The following is a 17943-nucleotide window of genomic DNA, read 5'->3' on the forward strand; positions in this document are numbered from 1 at the left end:
CCTGTATTCTCCTTAATATACACAATATGAAAAAATCAATATTAGCTGCTATACAAGCAGCTTTAGAAAACATATCTCTTCCAAAGATTGGTGTTTCAGGGTGTTGAGCATGAATTTAACACACAACTTCAAGTAACGTGGGTATCTGAAGTCTTCATGTATTTCTACTCTAGTAGTTATTTACCACAGAACACACCAGAAATGCAAAGAAACAGGAACAAGGAAGTTTTATTTGGGGAGATCTCTTTTGCCTGCCTGCTCAGCAGATCAGATTAATATGCAGGTCTCCTCTACATGCAGGACTTATAAATAAAGCTGTCACAAGTGCGACAGGAACATGTTTTCTTTCAAGAGTCCTCCTCTGCAGTGGACAGTGGTAAAATGTTAACTCTGTAACTGCCATCAGTTTTTTATTGTAATACTGGAGAAATTAAATGCTCATCTTTTCATGTAAGAGAATGCATACAAATGGAAAGAACAAAGAGTTATTAATTGCATGTAAGGGTTTGGGTTTTTTTGTCTGGTTTTTGATTTGCTGCAGTAGAATGGACTCTGTTCAGAGCAAACTGGGAACAGACAACAGGAGAGCAAGGTGGGGGAAGTTCAAAACATACCACATATCTGCAGCCAGTCCCAGGGGTTCATAGTTCACTATTTCTGGAGCTGTAAGAAGAATCCAATTAAATATCAGCAACTGAGGTAGCAGGTTTTTACCAGGCTGAACTGAACAGCAGCTCAAACCCACCAAATTGCCAAGAGGGAGAAAGGGTTGGGGAAAAGAAAGGCAGCTCTACGTTGCACTGTTTAGAGTTTTACAGGCCTGACAGGAATTCAAGTTCATAGGTGTGCAAGAGATTATGCAGAGTAACTCGGAGCATTGTGCAACTCAAGTATAAGGGTAAAGCAGATGTTGTATACTAATTACAGTGCTAATTAAAACAAATTATGCTTCCCAAGGATACTGTTACCCTCAAGAATCTGAGCTTTTGTCTTGTTTTTAACTGGTGCCATTAAAGCTAGTTTCTGATGGTCAGTCTGAAACAGCCCTTAGGCAAGAGATTGAAACTACACTTGCTATCTGTGCCAAAACCTATTATCATTATAAGAACCATTTCCTCGTTGAAAAACATCCACATATAAGAGTGAAGGAAAAAGGAAAGACCAAGGTGAGGTAATGAGATGAAAAAAGACCTCTATAACAGATGTGTCCTTGCCCTCTGCAAACAAACTCCAAAATCTCTAAGTGAAACTAGTAGAAAGGAGTAGGATTAAGTTAAAATCCAAGTAAAAAAAGAATCGGGTGGAAAAATGTAAGGGGAGGTGAGAGGCTTGTACCTAATAGGTACCCAGTGTGAGGCAGTTTTATCAGGAAGCAATGCTAGGGATACCCAGTCATTGTGTCCCCATGTACTGCAATGCAAAGAGCTTTAGTAAATAGGCAATAGTAAAAGAATTACAACTTTTACTTGCAGGGTTTCACAGTCACAACCCTGAATTTACATCTCTATTTATCTGGCAGCAACCTACTCTCACAGAAGTAGCACATCCGCTTTATAGAAAGCACTTTTTACCTAGTCCAGAAAAATAAAGTAAACCTCTAGTTTTAGGCTACCCTGATAGAAATGTGATTGAAACTTCCTCTCACCCTCAATTCTTCACTTTGGAAAGAAGTCTCAACTTCCTCATGGAACTTGCAATACATGGCAAATGAACAGGTCACTCACCCACAAATTCTGGAGTTCCAAAAATGTTCTTAAATTCAACTCCATCTTCTATTTTGTGAGCCAGGCCGAAATCAATGAGTTTGATGTGCGGAATAGGGATATTCTTGTCTAGAAGCATAATGTTTTCAGGCTAAAAATAACCAAAGATAGATCTTTGTTATTATAATATTAATATCTTGAGAAAGTAGCAGAGTTCTCAGATGACTTTTTTTATACAAGACTGTAGAACAGGAAACATACCTGTGCCTAACCATTTACAATTCATTCGTTTGATAAAGGGCTACAACTGAAACTGGACATAACTGAATGTAGCAGAACTACATAAAAGCAAAGCAGATCTACTGAGAGTGATACTTTCATTCCTTTAATTCTATCTTGTGCAAAATCTGCCTTTATCTTCCTGTTAGCACTCCTAAGCTTATTTTCTTAATGACAGCTATTGCCAGGATGAAAACCAGATACCCTTGTTCCCAGAATGAGACAGGAGTTTTTCACTCAGTTGTATGTAGTTCCCTAATCTAACAGGATATGCTATTAGATTATCAAACCAGCAGCACTGTGATACAACATGAAGTGCAAGCTCAGATTATCTTGTCACTTTTTGAAACAGAAAAGTATCCCCCTGGCCTGCAGAGAAGATGTCACACTCTGACCCCATGGATCTGCCCCAGTTACAACAACTGGCACACACATAACAGCAGGTAGCAGGTATGTGAAGCAGATGGTGCAGAGCCAGAATGCCACTGCTGGATCCTGAGGGAGAGCTGCACCACTCAGTACTTTGACTGACAGCAATGTTACTGATTCTGCCCAGTTGCTCCTGTACTGCTTTGTAACTTACTGGAAGAGGTCTGATTAAATGCTTCTTAAGGTATTCCAGTCATACCTAGACCTACTTAAGGAAAATTCTCCTCTCTACGAGATTAAATTCAAAGCTGCAAGAGCAAACCCAGGATTTGTTATCTGAGCAGTCCCAAAAATGCAAAGAGTTGGCATCAGAGGTCCTAGCTCATATATGACAGCAAACTATTACTAGAACATGTAGCATATCTCTCAGAACATTGAAGGGAAAAGCTGAAGCTTGAACTGTGAAATTAAAGCCAACTTTTTCAGCCGGACTTTTACTTTCTTTACCAGATGTAATTGATATTTCATAATCTTATTTCTTCAGCTAATATCTCAGCTTTAGTTATTCCCTACATGGCCCTATTTCACAGGTTTCAGAGTAACCTATGGGTTCAGTTTATCTCCCATGAAGAGCTTTAATGCATTCATTTATCATAACTTAACCATAAGCTCAAGAGCAACACTGAGACACTTCAATTCCCTGCTGGCAGCTGCCTGGCCTTTTCCCAGCAGATGCTAATGTGGGGGCAGCTCCTGCGAACACACGCTCACAGTCAGAGCTGCACTGGGAAAGACAGCAGATGAATAATTTATTGTCATAGTCACTGGACCAAGAATATTTTGGCCTCAGGCTAACAATTGTGTTTTTCTTCCATGGATCTAGGGCATATGTGTTTGCCCAGACACATGATGTAAGACTGTTGAGAGCAGACAGAACAGACTGAAATGGCAAAAAGGCACAGTCACTACCTCTTGGGCTGTTTTATTCCTTAGGTGGTGTAAGTCACTGGAGCTCCACTGCAGTCAATGGAGCCCTGTCAAGTGACAAGGGAATTATAAATCATTCTCTATCTAATCAGATTCCTGCTTAAAAATACATGTCTAATTTAACACCAGCAAAATTCCAACCCGAGTCCTTGAAAACCCAGGAGTTATGCTGTGATGTTCACTAGCAATGCAATGATTGTTTACTTATCCTTCCCAATTCCTGTCTTGCATTTCTTGTTACATCTTCACCAACCACCTAACATTATTGGTATTAAATACCAAAATGAGCAGCTAGAGATCAGTATAGAGAAAAAGTTGCACCCGTATTCTCACAATAATTTCATTGTAGATATTACATTGTTTTCTAATGCAAAGCAAATATTTTCAGTCCTTGGCTTCTGGATTCATGTAGTAATTACAAAATCAAGTGCACATCCTTCATATGTTCACACATCTCCTACGCTTTTCACATGCACCCCATGAAGATTTGGATGGAAGCTTGCTAACCAGTTTTTAGGTTAGATGTGATATGCAGTATTTGCAATGACTACATACCTGCCGTTAACACTGACTCAACACAAAGCAATTTAAGACAAAGACAGCAGTAGGCACACATTTAACACAAGGAATCAGCACATATATCCTGAAAATCTGGGAGGAGTCTATCTATAGCACACATGTAATTAATAATAAACTAACCTGAATTTTAAGTTAGGAACATGTACCTAGCAGTAGAGATTTTCCCTTTCCCTTCATTATAAAGCTGTTCCGTCCTCTGTTTTATTGTACTTTCTCCTATGGGATAAGTGCATTTTGAATGTATTTCTGAAAGGAGTGATGTCTGAGGCAGTCAGTTCTGCAGCTGTGAGCCTGCTACTGAAAAAGCATTTTATTCTAGTCTCAAGAGCTTTATTCCCAAGGACAGCATCCTCCTAGCTTCAGAGAAGCATGTTCACCTAGGTAGGCCACAATGAGAAGCAGAAAGTCTTCTGTACTGTTGAAGCCAGTTGTACTGATACCGAAGTCAAGGATCCAAACTATAGGTGACACCTGATATTGTGGAAAAAGAGCTCTGTGTGATGTGCTTTCAAGACTCTATGCAGCTAAGAAATCAAGAAGTCTTTCTATTAACCAGACTGCACAGGAGAACACATACTCCTCATGTAATTCTAAACACAGTGGGGATGGGAAGCAGCAACAGTTCTTTGCAACTGGACCTGGCTCCTCTTCCTAAAAATGCATTTCTTCTGTACATCATGCTAACATTTTTATTTTTTAAACACCATGCTTTGGATGATCCCACAAATGCAGAGTTGAAGGATGAAGACTCACAATTTCTTTTTCCCAGTCAGTAAATACATAAGCCCATCCAAAAGTTACTACAGGGAGGTTATCTTCCTTGGAGCACTCAGCTGTGCAGGGCATTTACAATGATCTTACCTATTATTTTAGGCATGGTATGAAATACAGGTATCCAAAACATTATAAAAGGTACAGTTCACCATTAAAAAACATCAACAATAAAAGGTCTAAATCAGCATCTTTACCTTTAAATCGAAGTGAGCAATTTTCTTAGAGTGAAGGTAATTCACACCATCTAAAATCTGTTTGATGAATCTCGTTGCTTCCTCTTCACTCAAAGATTCCTTCTGTGCCAGGAAGTCAAAAAGTTCTCCTCCAGAAACCCTGAAAAACACACCAGAAAACACCCTGTTATCTACTGCACTGTAACACATAAAGTAAAGGTCAGCACAGAAAACTGAAGTAGCAAAAAAACTCCACAGCGTTAGAAAAAGGCCACTCTTGCAGACAGTCTGGAGTTTTGAGTTCTGGTCCCAGTGTGCCAAAACTTCTTTTAGGCTTCAGCTCTCTCCCCAGTGAATTAAGGACTGGCTTTCCCTAAGGCATTAATGCTGCAAGGTTTGATTCATTAAGGACTGTAAAGGACTCAAAGAGGTACATTTTTTTATTGCTGAATCCACAGACATGTGCATATTTCGACTGCTATTTTTCAAAGTTTTCTTTTGGGTGAGACAGAGGAAATAGAACAAGTTGTAATAGTCAAGAACTGTTACAGCAACTTCACTTATGGGTTGCTGTCAGAAACATGAGGCAGTAAGATCTGCCAGTAAGGTCTCTTTCCAGAACAGCCACTGTACTGTCCTAAACACAGATCCTCACCTGACAGAACTGCCACGAAAACATTTATTTTGTGCTGAATTTTTAAGAATTAAGCAGATTGTAGCAGGTTAGAAGGTACCTAAAGTACTTTTTCCAAAGCAAGGAAGTGTTATTAGTAACTGCCCTGGGTTCAGCAGTAGCAGTCACTTTTCTCCTTCTTAGTAGATGGTGCAGCGCTGTGTTTTTGACTTTCAGCCTAGGAACAGCGCTGATAACACCAATGTTTTTAGCTGCTGCTCAGTAACGTTTACTCTGACCAAGGACTTTCTGAGTCTCATGTTCTGCCAGGGAGGAGGGGAAGCTGGGAGGACACCTGACCCAAACTGACCAAAGAAGTATTCCATACCACAGCACATCATGCAGACGAGGTAACTAACAGTTACCTGGAAGGGCTAGGTGGACTGCAGGGTTGGATGAGGTATCGGTCAGTGCTTGGTGGGGCTGGGGGGCGAGTTATCGGTCAGCGGGTGGTGAGCAGCTGTATTCCCTTCCCTTGTTATTTCCCTTATCATTATTATTATTGGTGGTAGCAGTAGTGGTTTATGTTATACCTTAGTTAACTAAACTGTTCTTATCTCAACCTGTGGGAGTTGCATTTTCAATTCTCCTCCCCATCCCTCCGGGAGTAGGGGGAGGGAAAGAAGGGGGAGAGTGAGTGAATGAGCTTCCTGACTGGTTTTAAACCACGACAACAACACTGTGCAATGCAGAGGGCTTTGCAATGATTACTCTGATCCCAGGTTCCTACACACCACTGGTGGTGAGAAGATGGCGATTATTCTGCTTCTTTCAGAGCAAACTCTTGCGAACAGCTATAAAAACTGCAAGGAGAAGCCAACTGCAAGCAAGAACAACATGTCAAGAGCCACAAAGCCATCTGCCTTGTTAGCTTCTACTGTTGCTGTGACAGCATACCTTGCTGTTCCAAAGTCAGAGGCTTACACAGAGCCCACTGACTTGGGCATTGATTAGCGGGCATTTTTTTGCAGCTTCCACATATTCAGAAACTTTCTCAGCAAGAAGAAGCAGGACACTTCACCTGGGCAGAAGTCACTTGATCCTTTAATGGTTACAACTGAATGTCTGGCAAACAAAAACAAGCTTATATGACACAAAAATATGTTGCAACTGCTGCCTCTGGCTGCTGCCTTCTCCCTCCTTGCTCAGCCTGTGAGACTCTCCTTTGGTCTCTGGTTTTCTTTTCAGGTAACACAAACCAAGGGTCTCAGCGCTACCATCAGCCTTGCTGGACAGGTTGTGTTTTACCCTGTGTGTGTCAGGAGCCAGGGAACACTGCCTCCTTTCCACATCATAACAGGTTTAGGGGCCTTGGGTCATTAGTTTACAAATTATTACAGCTGTAGCAAGCCAGTAAAGAAATCTTCAAGTAAAGTGCTTGATGGAATCTGTGTACAGAGAGGAGGCAAGTACCATTTCCTTAATGACTTCTATTCAAACTGCACTTAAGCACTCACCTCTGGCAGGCACTAGGGCCTTGTCACCAGGAAGCCAGCTGCACTAGGACACTTACTTGTACTTTTCTGGAATTCAACCATGTAAGCACATAAGTCTCTCTTCCTCTTTTTACCCTGTCAAACCTCCTCGGCAGCTGTTCTTCAAGCTGGACTCTTTACTCAGGACTAAAAATAAAACAGCTCTCTCTCGACCAGACCAACAGCCCATGTAACCCAGCCTCCAGCACCCCAACAACATCCTGGGCAACCACCTACGCCACTGAAGACACCGCACAGCCTGTAAGAACAAGGATCACAGGAGATTCACTTGCTAGCTCCTGGCTGTACTTTCCCTCTTCTCTCTAGCTTACACTAACCCTGAATCAGGCTAGACAGGGAGAAATTTCCAAGGTACAGAATACAACATTAAAATAAAAGAGGAAACCAAAGAAGATTCAAGTGTCTGAAGTCCCTCTGCCTTCACCAGCAAAAGACTCCTCCTTACAACCACCACAGGAGCATTTAATTTTCTGAAGGTCAGAGACTAGCATGCCTTACAAACAGTACATCAATTTCCAGTCTCTTATGACACAGCCTAAGACATTAGGCTAAGCTGCAGAGACCTTAAAAAAGTCATTTAGAAGAAAATTCAGTCAAAGAGATGTGATGATTTCTCATTAACAAGGACTCAGCATTTAAAGTAGGGTTTGAGTAAATTGTGCACAGGGAGTGGTGAGCAGTTTAGCTCAGGATCATTCTCATCCAAGTTATTCACCTGAACTCAGAAAAACTGCAGGCAGAAGAGATTTGGCAACCCCTAAAGCCAACCATTATGGAATCCCCCCAAAAGACAGTTGAACACTAACTCCCTTGCAGTAAAACCCTCATAACTGCACTAAAAGTTACATTTGAACATCCAGGGATGTGTGTTTTCTAAATCAGCACCATCTGTAAAGGAGTAAATGCTCCTTTCTCAAAGGACCTTAGGTTACAAAATAAATTCCTTCCTCTAATTCAATCTTTTTTCCTTTTATTATGTCACCTTATTCCCATGGCAAACAGAGAAGCAAGCACATTATACCTTTGCTCTTCCTTCAAACCTCAATAAAAGACAAGTGACAATGCTGCCTTACTTCTTGGAAACAGCTGCTTATTTTGTGTACACAACCTTGACACTCACCAGTAGAGGAGACTGGTGCATCAATCAAACACACCTTCAGGCTGCTATTGTCTGGGCAAAGCAGCCTCAAGGCAGGGCCCAAGAGACAGAGAAGAGCAAAGTCACAAAAAGCTGTGGGGAGCATGTCCCTGAACAATGTGCATAAGGAAGGGCAAACCGTGTACCTGCCAAACTGCACTTAATAGCAGTGGGCTTGGCAATGCTCTTCCTGCTCTTGAAGAGAAGAAACAGCACCTGTAGAATCAAACGCTGTGTAAAGAGGAGACAGTGAGCTTGGGAAAGGGTCATTTTAGCCAAAGCCTCTTTCAAACACCAGGGTAGCTTCTTCAGTCAATCAAGAATACTGGGGACATTCTTTTGAAGCTGAAGTCCACTGTAGCTTAACATAAGGCCAGTTGGCAGGGGCTGTACTGCTTATTTCAATGAACTGCAGGGAGTATAAGACTCTGATAGCAGAGCATCAGGAGGAGAGATTATCTATTTACAGAGAGAATTTAATTATCTTTATTAGCAATTATCATAATCCTCAATTTGTACACAGCAGCTGAATGCAGGGGCCTTAATCAGGTCAAATTGCACCCTGCCTTTTAAAAAGAGCAGTAAGCTACAGCCTAACAACAGGACACACAAAATGTGTCAGGCCATGTGAGGACAGGAAAAAGCAGAAGGTAATAAACTGGGAGGTTGTTTTAGCACGAAGTAGCTGCCAGTCAGAAAAACCCATCTGTCTTCCAGTGCATGGCTATAGAGACCACCATTTGGGCCCAGACTATACTTAAAAATTAACAGATGCTTATCATCACTCATATGCCATCTGCCAGTAGTCACAGTAATCTCCAGGAATGCTCCCTGGCCTAAATTCCTGCTCCCCAGAAAGCGAGTGGTTATTCCATCTCACTCAGGGATCAAAGCCTCATAGCCTGGATTCCATTCGCAAGGCCAAGGCAGGGGCCCAAAGGAACAGAGGGTCTATGTACCTTCAGCCATGGTGTCTCTGTATTTTGTCCTTCATACATATAGATAACTTGCATCATTTACCCAAAAATTGCAGTAAGTAGAAGACCTCAGGCTGTCTCCTTGCTTACAGCTTTCCATTAGTACCGTGAACTGACAGATAAAGGACATGTCATCATCTGCACAGGTCCTCTGAGACTCAGAGCTTTGTGAACCAGATGGTACTGGTTCCACCAAAGAGCAGGACACAGCCCAAAAAATCTTAAATTGATGTCTGTCTTCCTTCATTACATGACAAACTTCAACCCCTTAGGCCAAGACCATACATTCTGACCAGCAAAGCTTCATTTACTGTAACAACTACTTCCATTCCTGGCTCTGAGGAATACAAGCACACTTGTACCCTGCTCTGCTTTGTGTGACAGTGTTCAGGCTTTCCCTGGTTCTCTGTGGAGATTAGGAAGGCTGAGCCACACAAATACATAGAGATATAAATTTGCATGTGCACTAAGAATTTACATTCCTTACAGCAGATCAACAAAACACACTGTGAACTGTGTACTCTAAATGGGGAAAATATGGGAGTACAGAGAATGGCTGCAAATAGTGCAAAGAACTTGACACCTTCACATGTATTGAAAGAGATGGAAGCAGACAGAAAACTGAAATCAACATTCAGAGTCCATTCGTGCTTCCTCCAAAGTTCACATCAGGGCAGAACTAGGCAGACATGAGGTAATCCCTCTGTGAGTAAACTGTTTTCAAGCTGACAGCACTCCCTGGCTCCGTAACAACAGCCTCAGCTGATGTTAAGGTGCACCTGTATCGCCAGGGCACATGGATGAACTGGGGGCCTGTTTACCAGCAACCTCATGCAATTCTCTTGCCAGGATCTGTGAGGCCTGAGAACACAACAGCTCCATTTTAACAGTGCCTCTACGTTCTGCCTCTGCAGCCCTTTCCGCTTCCTATTTACCTCATCCTACCCCAGAGGATAGGAAGTCCCCTTACTCACAGCTCAAGGATGAGGACCACATCCGTCTTGTTCTCATAGATGTCATGCAACTTGATGATGTTGGCATGCAGGATCTGCTGCAGGATAGAGACCTCCCGCTCAATTTCCTCACGCCTCACTCCACGGCGGCTGGCCCGGCTCTGGCGTTTCTTAATGAACTTGGCAGCGTACTCCAGCCCCGTGCTCTTGTCTCGACATTTCTTCACTATGGCAAACTGGCCACTGCAGGGAAAAGAACATAACAAAAAGTCTCTTAAAGCTTTCATATAACCACAGGGTCCCAAATAAGCCATTCATATACAACCCCTGAGCAACACTGCTAACCATACCAGCTTGGTTTTGCTCCAGCAGTGAGGACGGTCACTATAGCACAACAAGGTGGCCTCCTGCTGTGTCTGAAATTTAGCAAAGGCAAGCAATATCTGACAAGAAGGGAGGACAGATGCTACTATCTCCAAAAAGCAGTTTGTGCTCAAATGAGTAAAATCTGCCTCAGAAGGTCCAAATTACCACTCCTTCACTGGGTAATGCTTAAGGCATTCAAGTCTGCAAGATGCCACTGGATGGTCTGAAAGGATATGCATGCATTTAAGTACTTCCCTTAAGAATAATCTCTCAGAAAAGAACTGAAAGGGTTGATAACCCTTTGGAAATGTAGAACTGGTCTCCAGTAACCAATTTTCAAATAAGAGAGTTGTTTATTCAGATTTCTGCACTTCTCTTGATAATTCAATAATGTAACAGAAAGGTAACCTGAGTAAGTGCAGTTTTCTCACTGCACTTCAAGGACAAAGAATTTCCCACTGTACCAAATAGTGAAGTGGCCGCATTAAAGTCTAAAAGGTATGTGGCTGTCAGTTGCCAAGACAAGTTTCCTCACTGTGGCTCCTAAAGTAAGATATTCCAGTCCAATCTCCTAAGAGGGAAACACTTGGAAGTCAGACGGCTAACTCAGATAACAGTAACCCTGCAAGCTGCAGCATTATGTCAGTGGTGGGAACCTTTCAAGCTGAGACAGTTGTTAATGACTCTTCAATGGGAAAGTAGGGGACGCTGCTCTGTTTTCCTTTGTGTGAGCTTTGCTTACTTCACCATGCCCTGGAGAGGCAGTGTTTGAACAGCCAGAAAGCACCATCTCCACTGATGTTCCCTCCTTTTCAATTTCTCTTCTGAAAAACTAACTGTAACCAAGCTGGAAATGTCTTATCAAAATTAAGACAGAATCTGCAGCTACGAAATTAAGATGTCTGCAGCTAAAGAAGGATTTGAAGAATAAGAATTCTACACAAGGCAAGAATGGGAAACAAAACAGTGATTATTTAGAGAAACCTTTTGCTCATCACATTTGGAAGGGACAAAGACAACTGTGTTATCTTAGAAATGTTTAATCACACAAAAGTCAGCACAGACATACAAAGAAGGAAATTCAATCATAAGCTATTAACATGTTTGCATTTAGTCTACAAAGCACATGTTAAGAGAGCTACTTCTACTGTACAAAAATTAGGAGAAAAAGATGTTCTGTAGCTAAAGGACTGGAGGGATTTAAGCAATCTGAATTCTGCCAGAAATGTATTGTATACCCTTTAGCAATTCACTTTTGCCCTAACAACAAAACAGGGAAGACTTCCTTCCTTCCACACAGTATGCTTATGGATATTTGTACACTGCTCAGCACAAAGCTGTCTATCTCACTTTCCTGCTAGCCTAACAAATGCTAAGGACAAACAGTGCTGTGCCCTGCAATGTAATAGGCTCTTCTCCAAAGTGACTCCAAAAAGCAGATAAAAATCACACTTAAAGAGAAAGATATTTCTTTTCATGAAGGATCACTTGGCAGATTTAGTGGGTGTGTTAGGTTTCTTTAAAATCTGAAATACCCAGATCAAGCAAAGAGCAGTGGGCATATGGATTTAAATATATATTAACTCCTTACATTGATGAATGAAAATACTTCTATACTTGTTAGTCTGAAATTATAGGAAACCTGTATGGCTTGAGATTTCATCAGAAACTCTAAATGCCAACCCGTCTTTACTAAAATCAAGTTAGGATCAAGATTTCTCACAAAACCTATGCAGAATTGCCTTCTCTGGACAGAAACACTCTCCAATTTTCAAATTCTCCTTAGATCTTGAAAACTGAAACTCAAAACCTGACAAGTTTTAAAAAAGAGAACCTAGGTTAAAGCACTGATGTTAACTCTTTCAAACAAAACTGATGTAGACTCAGCGCCCTCCTCCAGCTGAAGCACCAATGAGGAGTCAGCGCACTTGGTCTTCACATAAGCTTAAGTCAGTTCAAATATGAATTAGGTCAGTCCATTCCATTCTGGATGAGTTTCATTCATACTGCTCTCTTTTACTTCCAATAGGAACCCCACTATTTTCACTGATTCAATAAAGTCAGTAACTTCCATTCAAAGTAGTAAACATTGTTAACAAATCTGTATGTTCTGATGAACCTTCTTATACATCACGGTACTTCAATATTTGTCATTACCTTCCCATAACTAACTACCAGTGCAGACCTAGACATAATGATGTATAAAGTACATAATGAAATGGGATGCTGAATTTGAGCTGGAGGAGGACAAGGAGCTAGCAAGGAAGGGTGACAGTGGCAAGAACAACTGCCAAGGAAAATGACTCTAATAGCAGCATTCAGAGATCGTGTTTGGTAAGTCTGATAGCAGGCTGCTGCTGACAAGTCTTGGAGTAACATCTCTGCAATAAAAGGTACAAGTGTATGAATGGAAAGAAAAGTTGACTGCTTTTGTTTGGGCACTAGGTTAAAGGACTTCATAGCCACTAGATAGCTGGGGAACTGAGCCTGTGGAAAAGGCCATGCACTTCAGCCTGCATCTTGTCCTAACAGTGAGATGCAAAACTAGCAACCTGTAAGGACAGAACAGGCTTCAGTTTAACAACTTTGGGCTAAAATTATTGCCTCATGAAATCTGCGTTTTGTTTTCCCAACTTGATATCAAAATGGGAGCAGGGGGGAATTAAGCAGTATGTGCAAAACCTCAGTGACTGAGAGGCAAGGAGCCCCAGCTCAAAACCATGCTCCACCCTTCTCATAATAATTGGAATGAGAAACATGGAAATTTTAAGTCTACTACACATGCACCCCATAGCCTACCAAGCATTCCTCAGTCAGAAGGCTCAGGTTTTACCAATGAAAAGTATTTCACTGCATTTCTACCACAGAGCAGAAATAAACTTTACAGTTCTACCAAACTGCATGGCCAGGAAGCCACAGTCAACTCAAAAAATAAGAAACCTCTGAGACCAGTACAATCGCCCTTGCCTAGTGTGTGTAAAGCCTAACAGGTATGCAAGATCCCACCCCCAAAAGAACTATTTTACCCAAGCCCTTGTCTCCTCAGATTCATGGGTCTCTGCTCATGTCCAACCACTTCACACACAGACAAAACAAGACAGCAAGCTCCTTTTTACACCCACAAGCACCCCTGTTCTCTCCTGCCACAATGCACTGTGTGGTGGAGATCTCACTCTGCAAGAACTGGCATATCTCCAGTCCCAGACTATAAGTTTAGTATCAGGTATTTCCTCACTCAGGGCATTATATCCAGACTTGCAAGGAAAAGATTCATCTTACAGATAACCTTAACCTTTAGCTACTGTGATTTTATCTGCCATGAGAGAATCTCTTTATAAGAATCACAAACAAGCTCATTAAATGCAACCCCTATGACTACACTGTGAGCTATTATTGTGTTCAATATTATTATATCCTTCATTGGCTTGGTAAATGAGAGAGGCAAGTACAGTTGGAACTTAAATTATGCAGCATACACAGCAATTATATTCAGAACCTTATAATTATATAATGTACTTAGTGCTTCATTAATACAGACATCTGGTTGGAGTCTGTCTGAAACCTACAAAGGCAAAGAAATTAAGAACCGAGGCTGCCGCTTGGTGCTCGACTGCTCTCAAAAGCTGACACTCCACAGCAGAGGCAGCCTCTCATTCAAAGGGCTCAAACCAAGCCCAGCAGCCTCAAGTACTTCTTTTGGTTTTCATTTTCATATGTACCCTAAACACTTCTCAGGAGAGAGACAGGAACAAATGGGACAAGTGCACTTATCCCTTTAGGAATAGTCAATCACAACTGGAATTGAGACCGCAGCCATTTGTCAAATCCATTTGTTCATTCGCATTTCTGTCTCCTGATTTTATCATTATGTGCAAACCCTGGAGAACACAAGAGAATGAAAATCCTGGTACAAAATCCCTAAGCTTACCTTAAACATTCTGCTAAAGAGGTCGTTCTGTAGTCCTGAGAGCTGCTCATGTAAGATATGGTGGGGTTAATGGGGTTTTTGTTTGCATGACCTGCATCTTGCTTGGTCCAGACTTTCTAAAGAGACATGGTACTAATGTTGCTGTGTTTGCTTCCTCGAAATCTCTCTGGAGACATCAGTTTTGCCAGCAAAGTTCAGAGAGAAAATATTGTTTTATGAATGCTGATTATGGGAATTAACACAGTTACTTTTGTATTTAATAAGTTCAGTGATACTGTGAACTTTTTACATTATTGTTTCCTTCAAAAGCTTACAAAAATGATTACATCACAGCATAGGAATTCCTGCCTTCTCCTTGTACTTAGTCTGGGACAGCTGCTTATCATAATACCGATTCCATTGTAATCTCCCATTTCCCCCCTGCATGTATAGCCACAAATATACTCTATCTGCTCCTGTCCCAGTCTTTCTGCCATTCTCTTTATCCCTTAAAAGCATGCTTTTGCAAACAGTATTTTCTGAGACAGTTTGTGACTGAGTAGAAGAGGCTGCAAACCACAGGGAAAAATACAAATGCACCACTTCTTATCCTAGGACATTTAAGAGAGTGACAGTGTAATTACCCACGATACCACCCATTCCCCCTCTTACCCATTTCCTTCCTTGCTGCAAATGCTTTCCCCGTGTTTGTTCCTGAATTGCCAGGGTCTTTATTAAAGCATCCCAGGGTAATGCTCAAGTATTTTCTGACCACCTTAAAGACTGCTGTCATCATGCAGCAGGCGCTGTATCTCTCCACACAAGTAGCCCAATGCTTTGCCTGGTACAGAAACCCCAAAGCACACTAAGAGCTAAAAGCTGCAGAAGGAACAGGCAGGGAGAAAAGTATTTGAACAAGTGTTGAAGGGGTAGCATATTGCTCTGCTTTTCTACCAAACACAGTGGAGAGTTCATGTGGAGGCTCATACAGCTGCGAAAAAAGAATATGCCTCTCTGGTATTTTATAATCATAGTCAGACACACCTTGAATTTCTTGTTAACTAGAGAGCTTGTAAAGCCAAGGACCAAGACAAGACCATTTCTGCACCTCTTAATGCATTTCCAATCAGCACACAAGAATCAAACAGCATCAGCTTACCAAAACTTCCAATCTAGGCTAGGAAAAAGTAAAAGAAAGGGAAGTATGTCTCTCTGACACCTGAGTTGGCAGCACTAATTAACCCATTTACTTCATTTCACACAGGGAGTCTGTGGCTGATCTTAGACTTGAAACTGAATTTCACTGCTCACGTGTCCAAATTCCAGCTAAATGTATTCATGGGTTTTGGTGTATTGCTGAACTGAAGATAACTTGGCTCATACACATGTATTTACAATATACACGATAAGCTCAGAGGCTGACACTTCCTAATTCTTTCCTGGTTTTTTTTGGAGAAATGGGAGTTTGTTCCCTTTCAGAGCTATTTTGGACAGCTGTACAACAGCCCTGTCACAGATTCAACACAGGCTGTCCTCAACTGCAGTAACAGCTCAAGAGTATAAACAGCAGCAGCTGCAACCTGTCAGTTAGAATATAATTAGGTACAACATTAAATCTGTCCATCATTAGTATGGGAATTGATCCTCGCAATGCAGACAACCTATTATTCACATTGTCACTATCATCTAGGATATCTGTCACTGAATAAGAACACAGAGACAATATTACTGGCTGGTTTTGGAGCCCATCTTCAGAAGCACACTTTAGAAGAGCACAAGTTCAGCTTATTTAATTGTTGTGCAGTTCAGGAGATGATGCGGAAATGACGCAGGGAAGAGAATCTGGGCAATCCAGAATAACAGGATTCTTCTTGCTTTTTTTTCAAAGTTTATTTTTAATACTGGTTCTGGAGGGCAGTGCTGTGGGACAGAAATTGATGTGGCAGCATGACAGGAGTGCAGCCTGACAGCTTTGAATGCCTTAATGCGTAACAGTGCTGCTGCTACGGAGCATTAGAATAAAGACAGCCTTCAGCAGCTGTTTGTATAGGTAGGGGTTTATATGACTCTTCCTCCGATACTCCAGAAACACCACACCCATGAGTAGCTCTCATGAAACACTGAAAATATGTAAATAGAATCCCAAGCTGACAGTCCAGGTTACCTGGCTCCAGCGGGCTCTCTGTGGCCAGAGTGGGGACATCAGGAAGCTGTTTCCATCATTTGAGGAGAGCAAACCATTTCTTCTCCAAATACCAACCATCTGCTCCCTTTCTGCACATTCAGTCTATTTCTTTATGCTCTGTCCATGTTAATCTTATTTTCATTTATTAAAGAATTCATTATTCATTCTACTTATTAAAGAGTTCTAAAAAAAAGAGGATTTTTTTAACTATTACTTTTGGTAGTTGTTGAAACTTGAAATTCCCATAAAATAGATGATGCATTCGGACATGCTGACAGCTACACTTATTTGAAAACTGAATCCTGCAAAGGGGAGTGCTGGGGCATTCTGTCAGTCAAGAGGTAACACTCAACTCCCTAGATGAGCCAGGATGATTTACTTTGGAACAAATTTGCAAGGGATTTTAAGCAGCAACCTTCCACTGACTGTAACAGTAATTAGGTTCCTACAGACTTGATAGAAAAATAACACCTTAGTCTTTCTGTACTTAATTTCCCAAAGCCTGTAAAATGCAGATAATGCTACTGGGAAAAAATTAAATAAAATCTTAAGGGGTAAGCATAGAGCTGGATCTACAAATTACTTTAATGTCTCTGGGTGTTATTAGAATTGCTGTTATTATAATTCATATTTTTATTCACACAAATATATGACCAGAAAGAAAACTAAAATAAAACCTAACAGCAGCTCAAACAATCTTTTATCTGCCTATATTCACAAACAGACTACTGCGAATGCAGAACAGTTTAACCTTTCTTTTCATGGAGCACTTGCAAACTCACTTGGGAATCTGAGCATTTAGTTGGGCTTCCTTTTGTTTCCAAGCGGGAGGTGCTGGCTTGAGGCTGCACTTTGCAAGGAGGATCGGCTGGGCTCAGCAATGCCAGCAGCACATGGCCAGGCTGCTGGAAGGGTGCAATCGCAGCCTACTGCAGAGGAGACACAGCAACACTTTTTCCACAGGTTTTTTACTGGAAAGGTGCCATAAACGTCTATTACCCTTTTCTGATCTTGGTTTTGACCTACAGTAGGTGCAGGGAGGTGAAAAAGTTTCCTCTTTTCATTTGAGAAGAACACAAAACAATGAGCTAAAGTACACCAAGCTACAGCCATATCAGCACAGTAATACTGCTGTCAACACATAGAATCACAGAAGCACAGACTGGTTTGGGTTGCAAAAGACCTTAAAGCCCATCCAGTCCCAACCCCCGCCACGGACAGGGATACCTTCTGCTAGATCAGGTTGCTCCAAGCCCCATCCAACCTGGCCTTTAACAGTGCGAGGGATGGAGCAGCCACAGCTTCCTAATATCCAATCTAAATCTCCCTTTTGTTAGTTTAAAGCCATTCCACCTTGTCCTGTCCCTACAGGCCCTTGTAAAAA

General features: G+C 41.5%; 1 protein-coding gene across 2 annotated transcripts in view; it reads right to left on the reverse strand.

Moving 5' to 3' along the window:
* Window positions 1-17943, reverse strand: part of DAPK2 (death associated protein kinase 2) — a 53377-nt gene that overhangs the window by 12137 nt on the left and 23297 nt on the right. For both annotated transcript variants that reach the window (XM_061347649.1, XM_061347648.1), the window contains exons 3-6: window positions 10123-10344; window positions 4886-5024; window positions 1725-1854; window positions 615-663 (exon numbers count right to left, since the gene is read on the reverse strand). In XM_061347649.1, the coding sequence (XP_061203633.1) occupies window positions 615-663; window positions 1725-1854; window positions 4886-5024; window positions 10123-10344 (540 nt within the window). The remainder of the gene's footprint in view (window positions 1-614; window positions 664-1724; window positions 1855-4885; window positions 5025-10122; window positions 10345-17943) is intronic.

This window comes from Neopsephotus bourkii, unplaced genomic scaffold (assembly GCF_033783945.1).
Source record: "Neopsephotus bourkii isolate Nb327-2 ecotype Australia unplaced genomic scaffold, CSIRO-AGI_Nbou_v1 NB_318, whole genome shotgun sequence".
Taxonomy (NCBI): Eukaryota; Metazoa; Chordata; class Aves; order Psittaciformes; family Psittacidae; genus Neopsephotus; species Neopsephotus bourkii.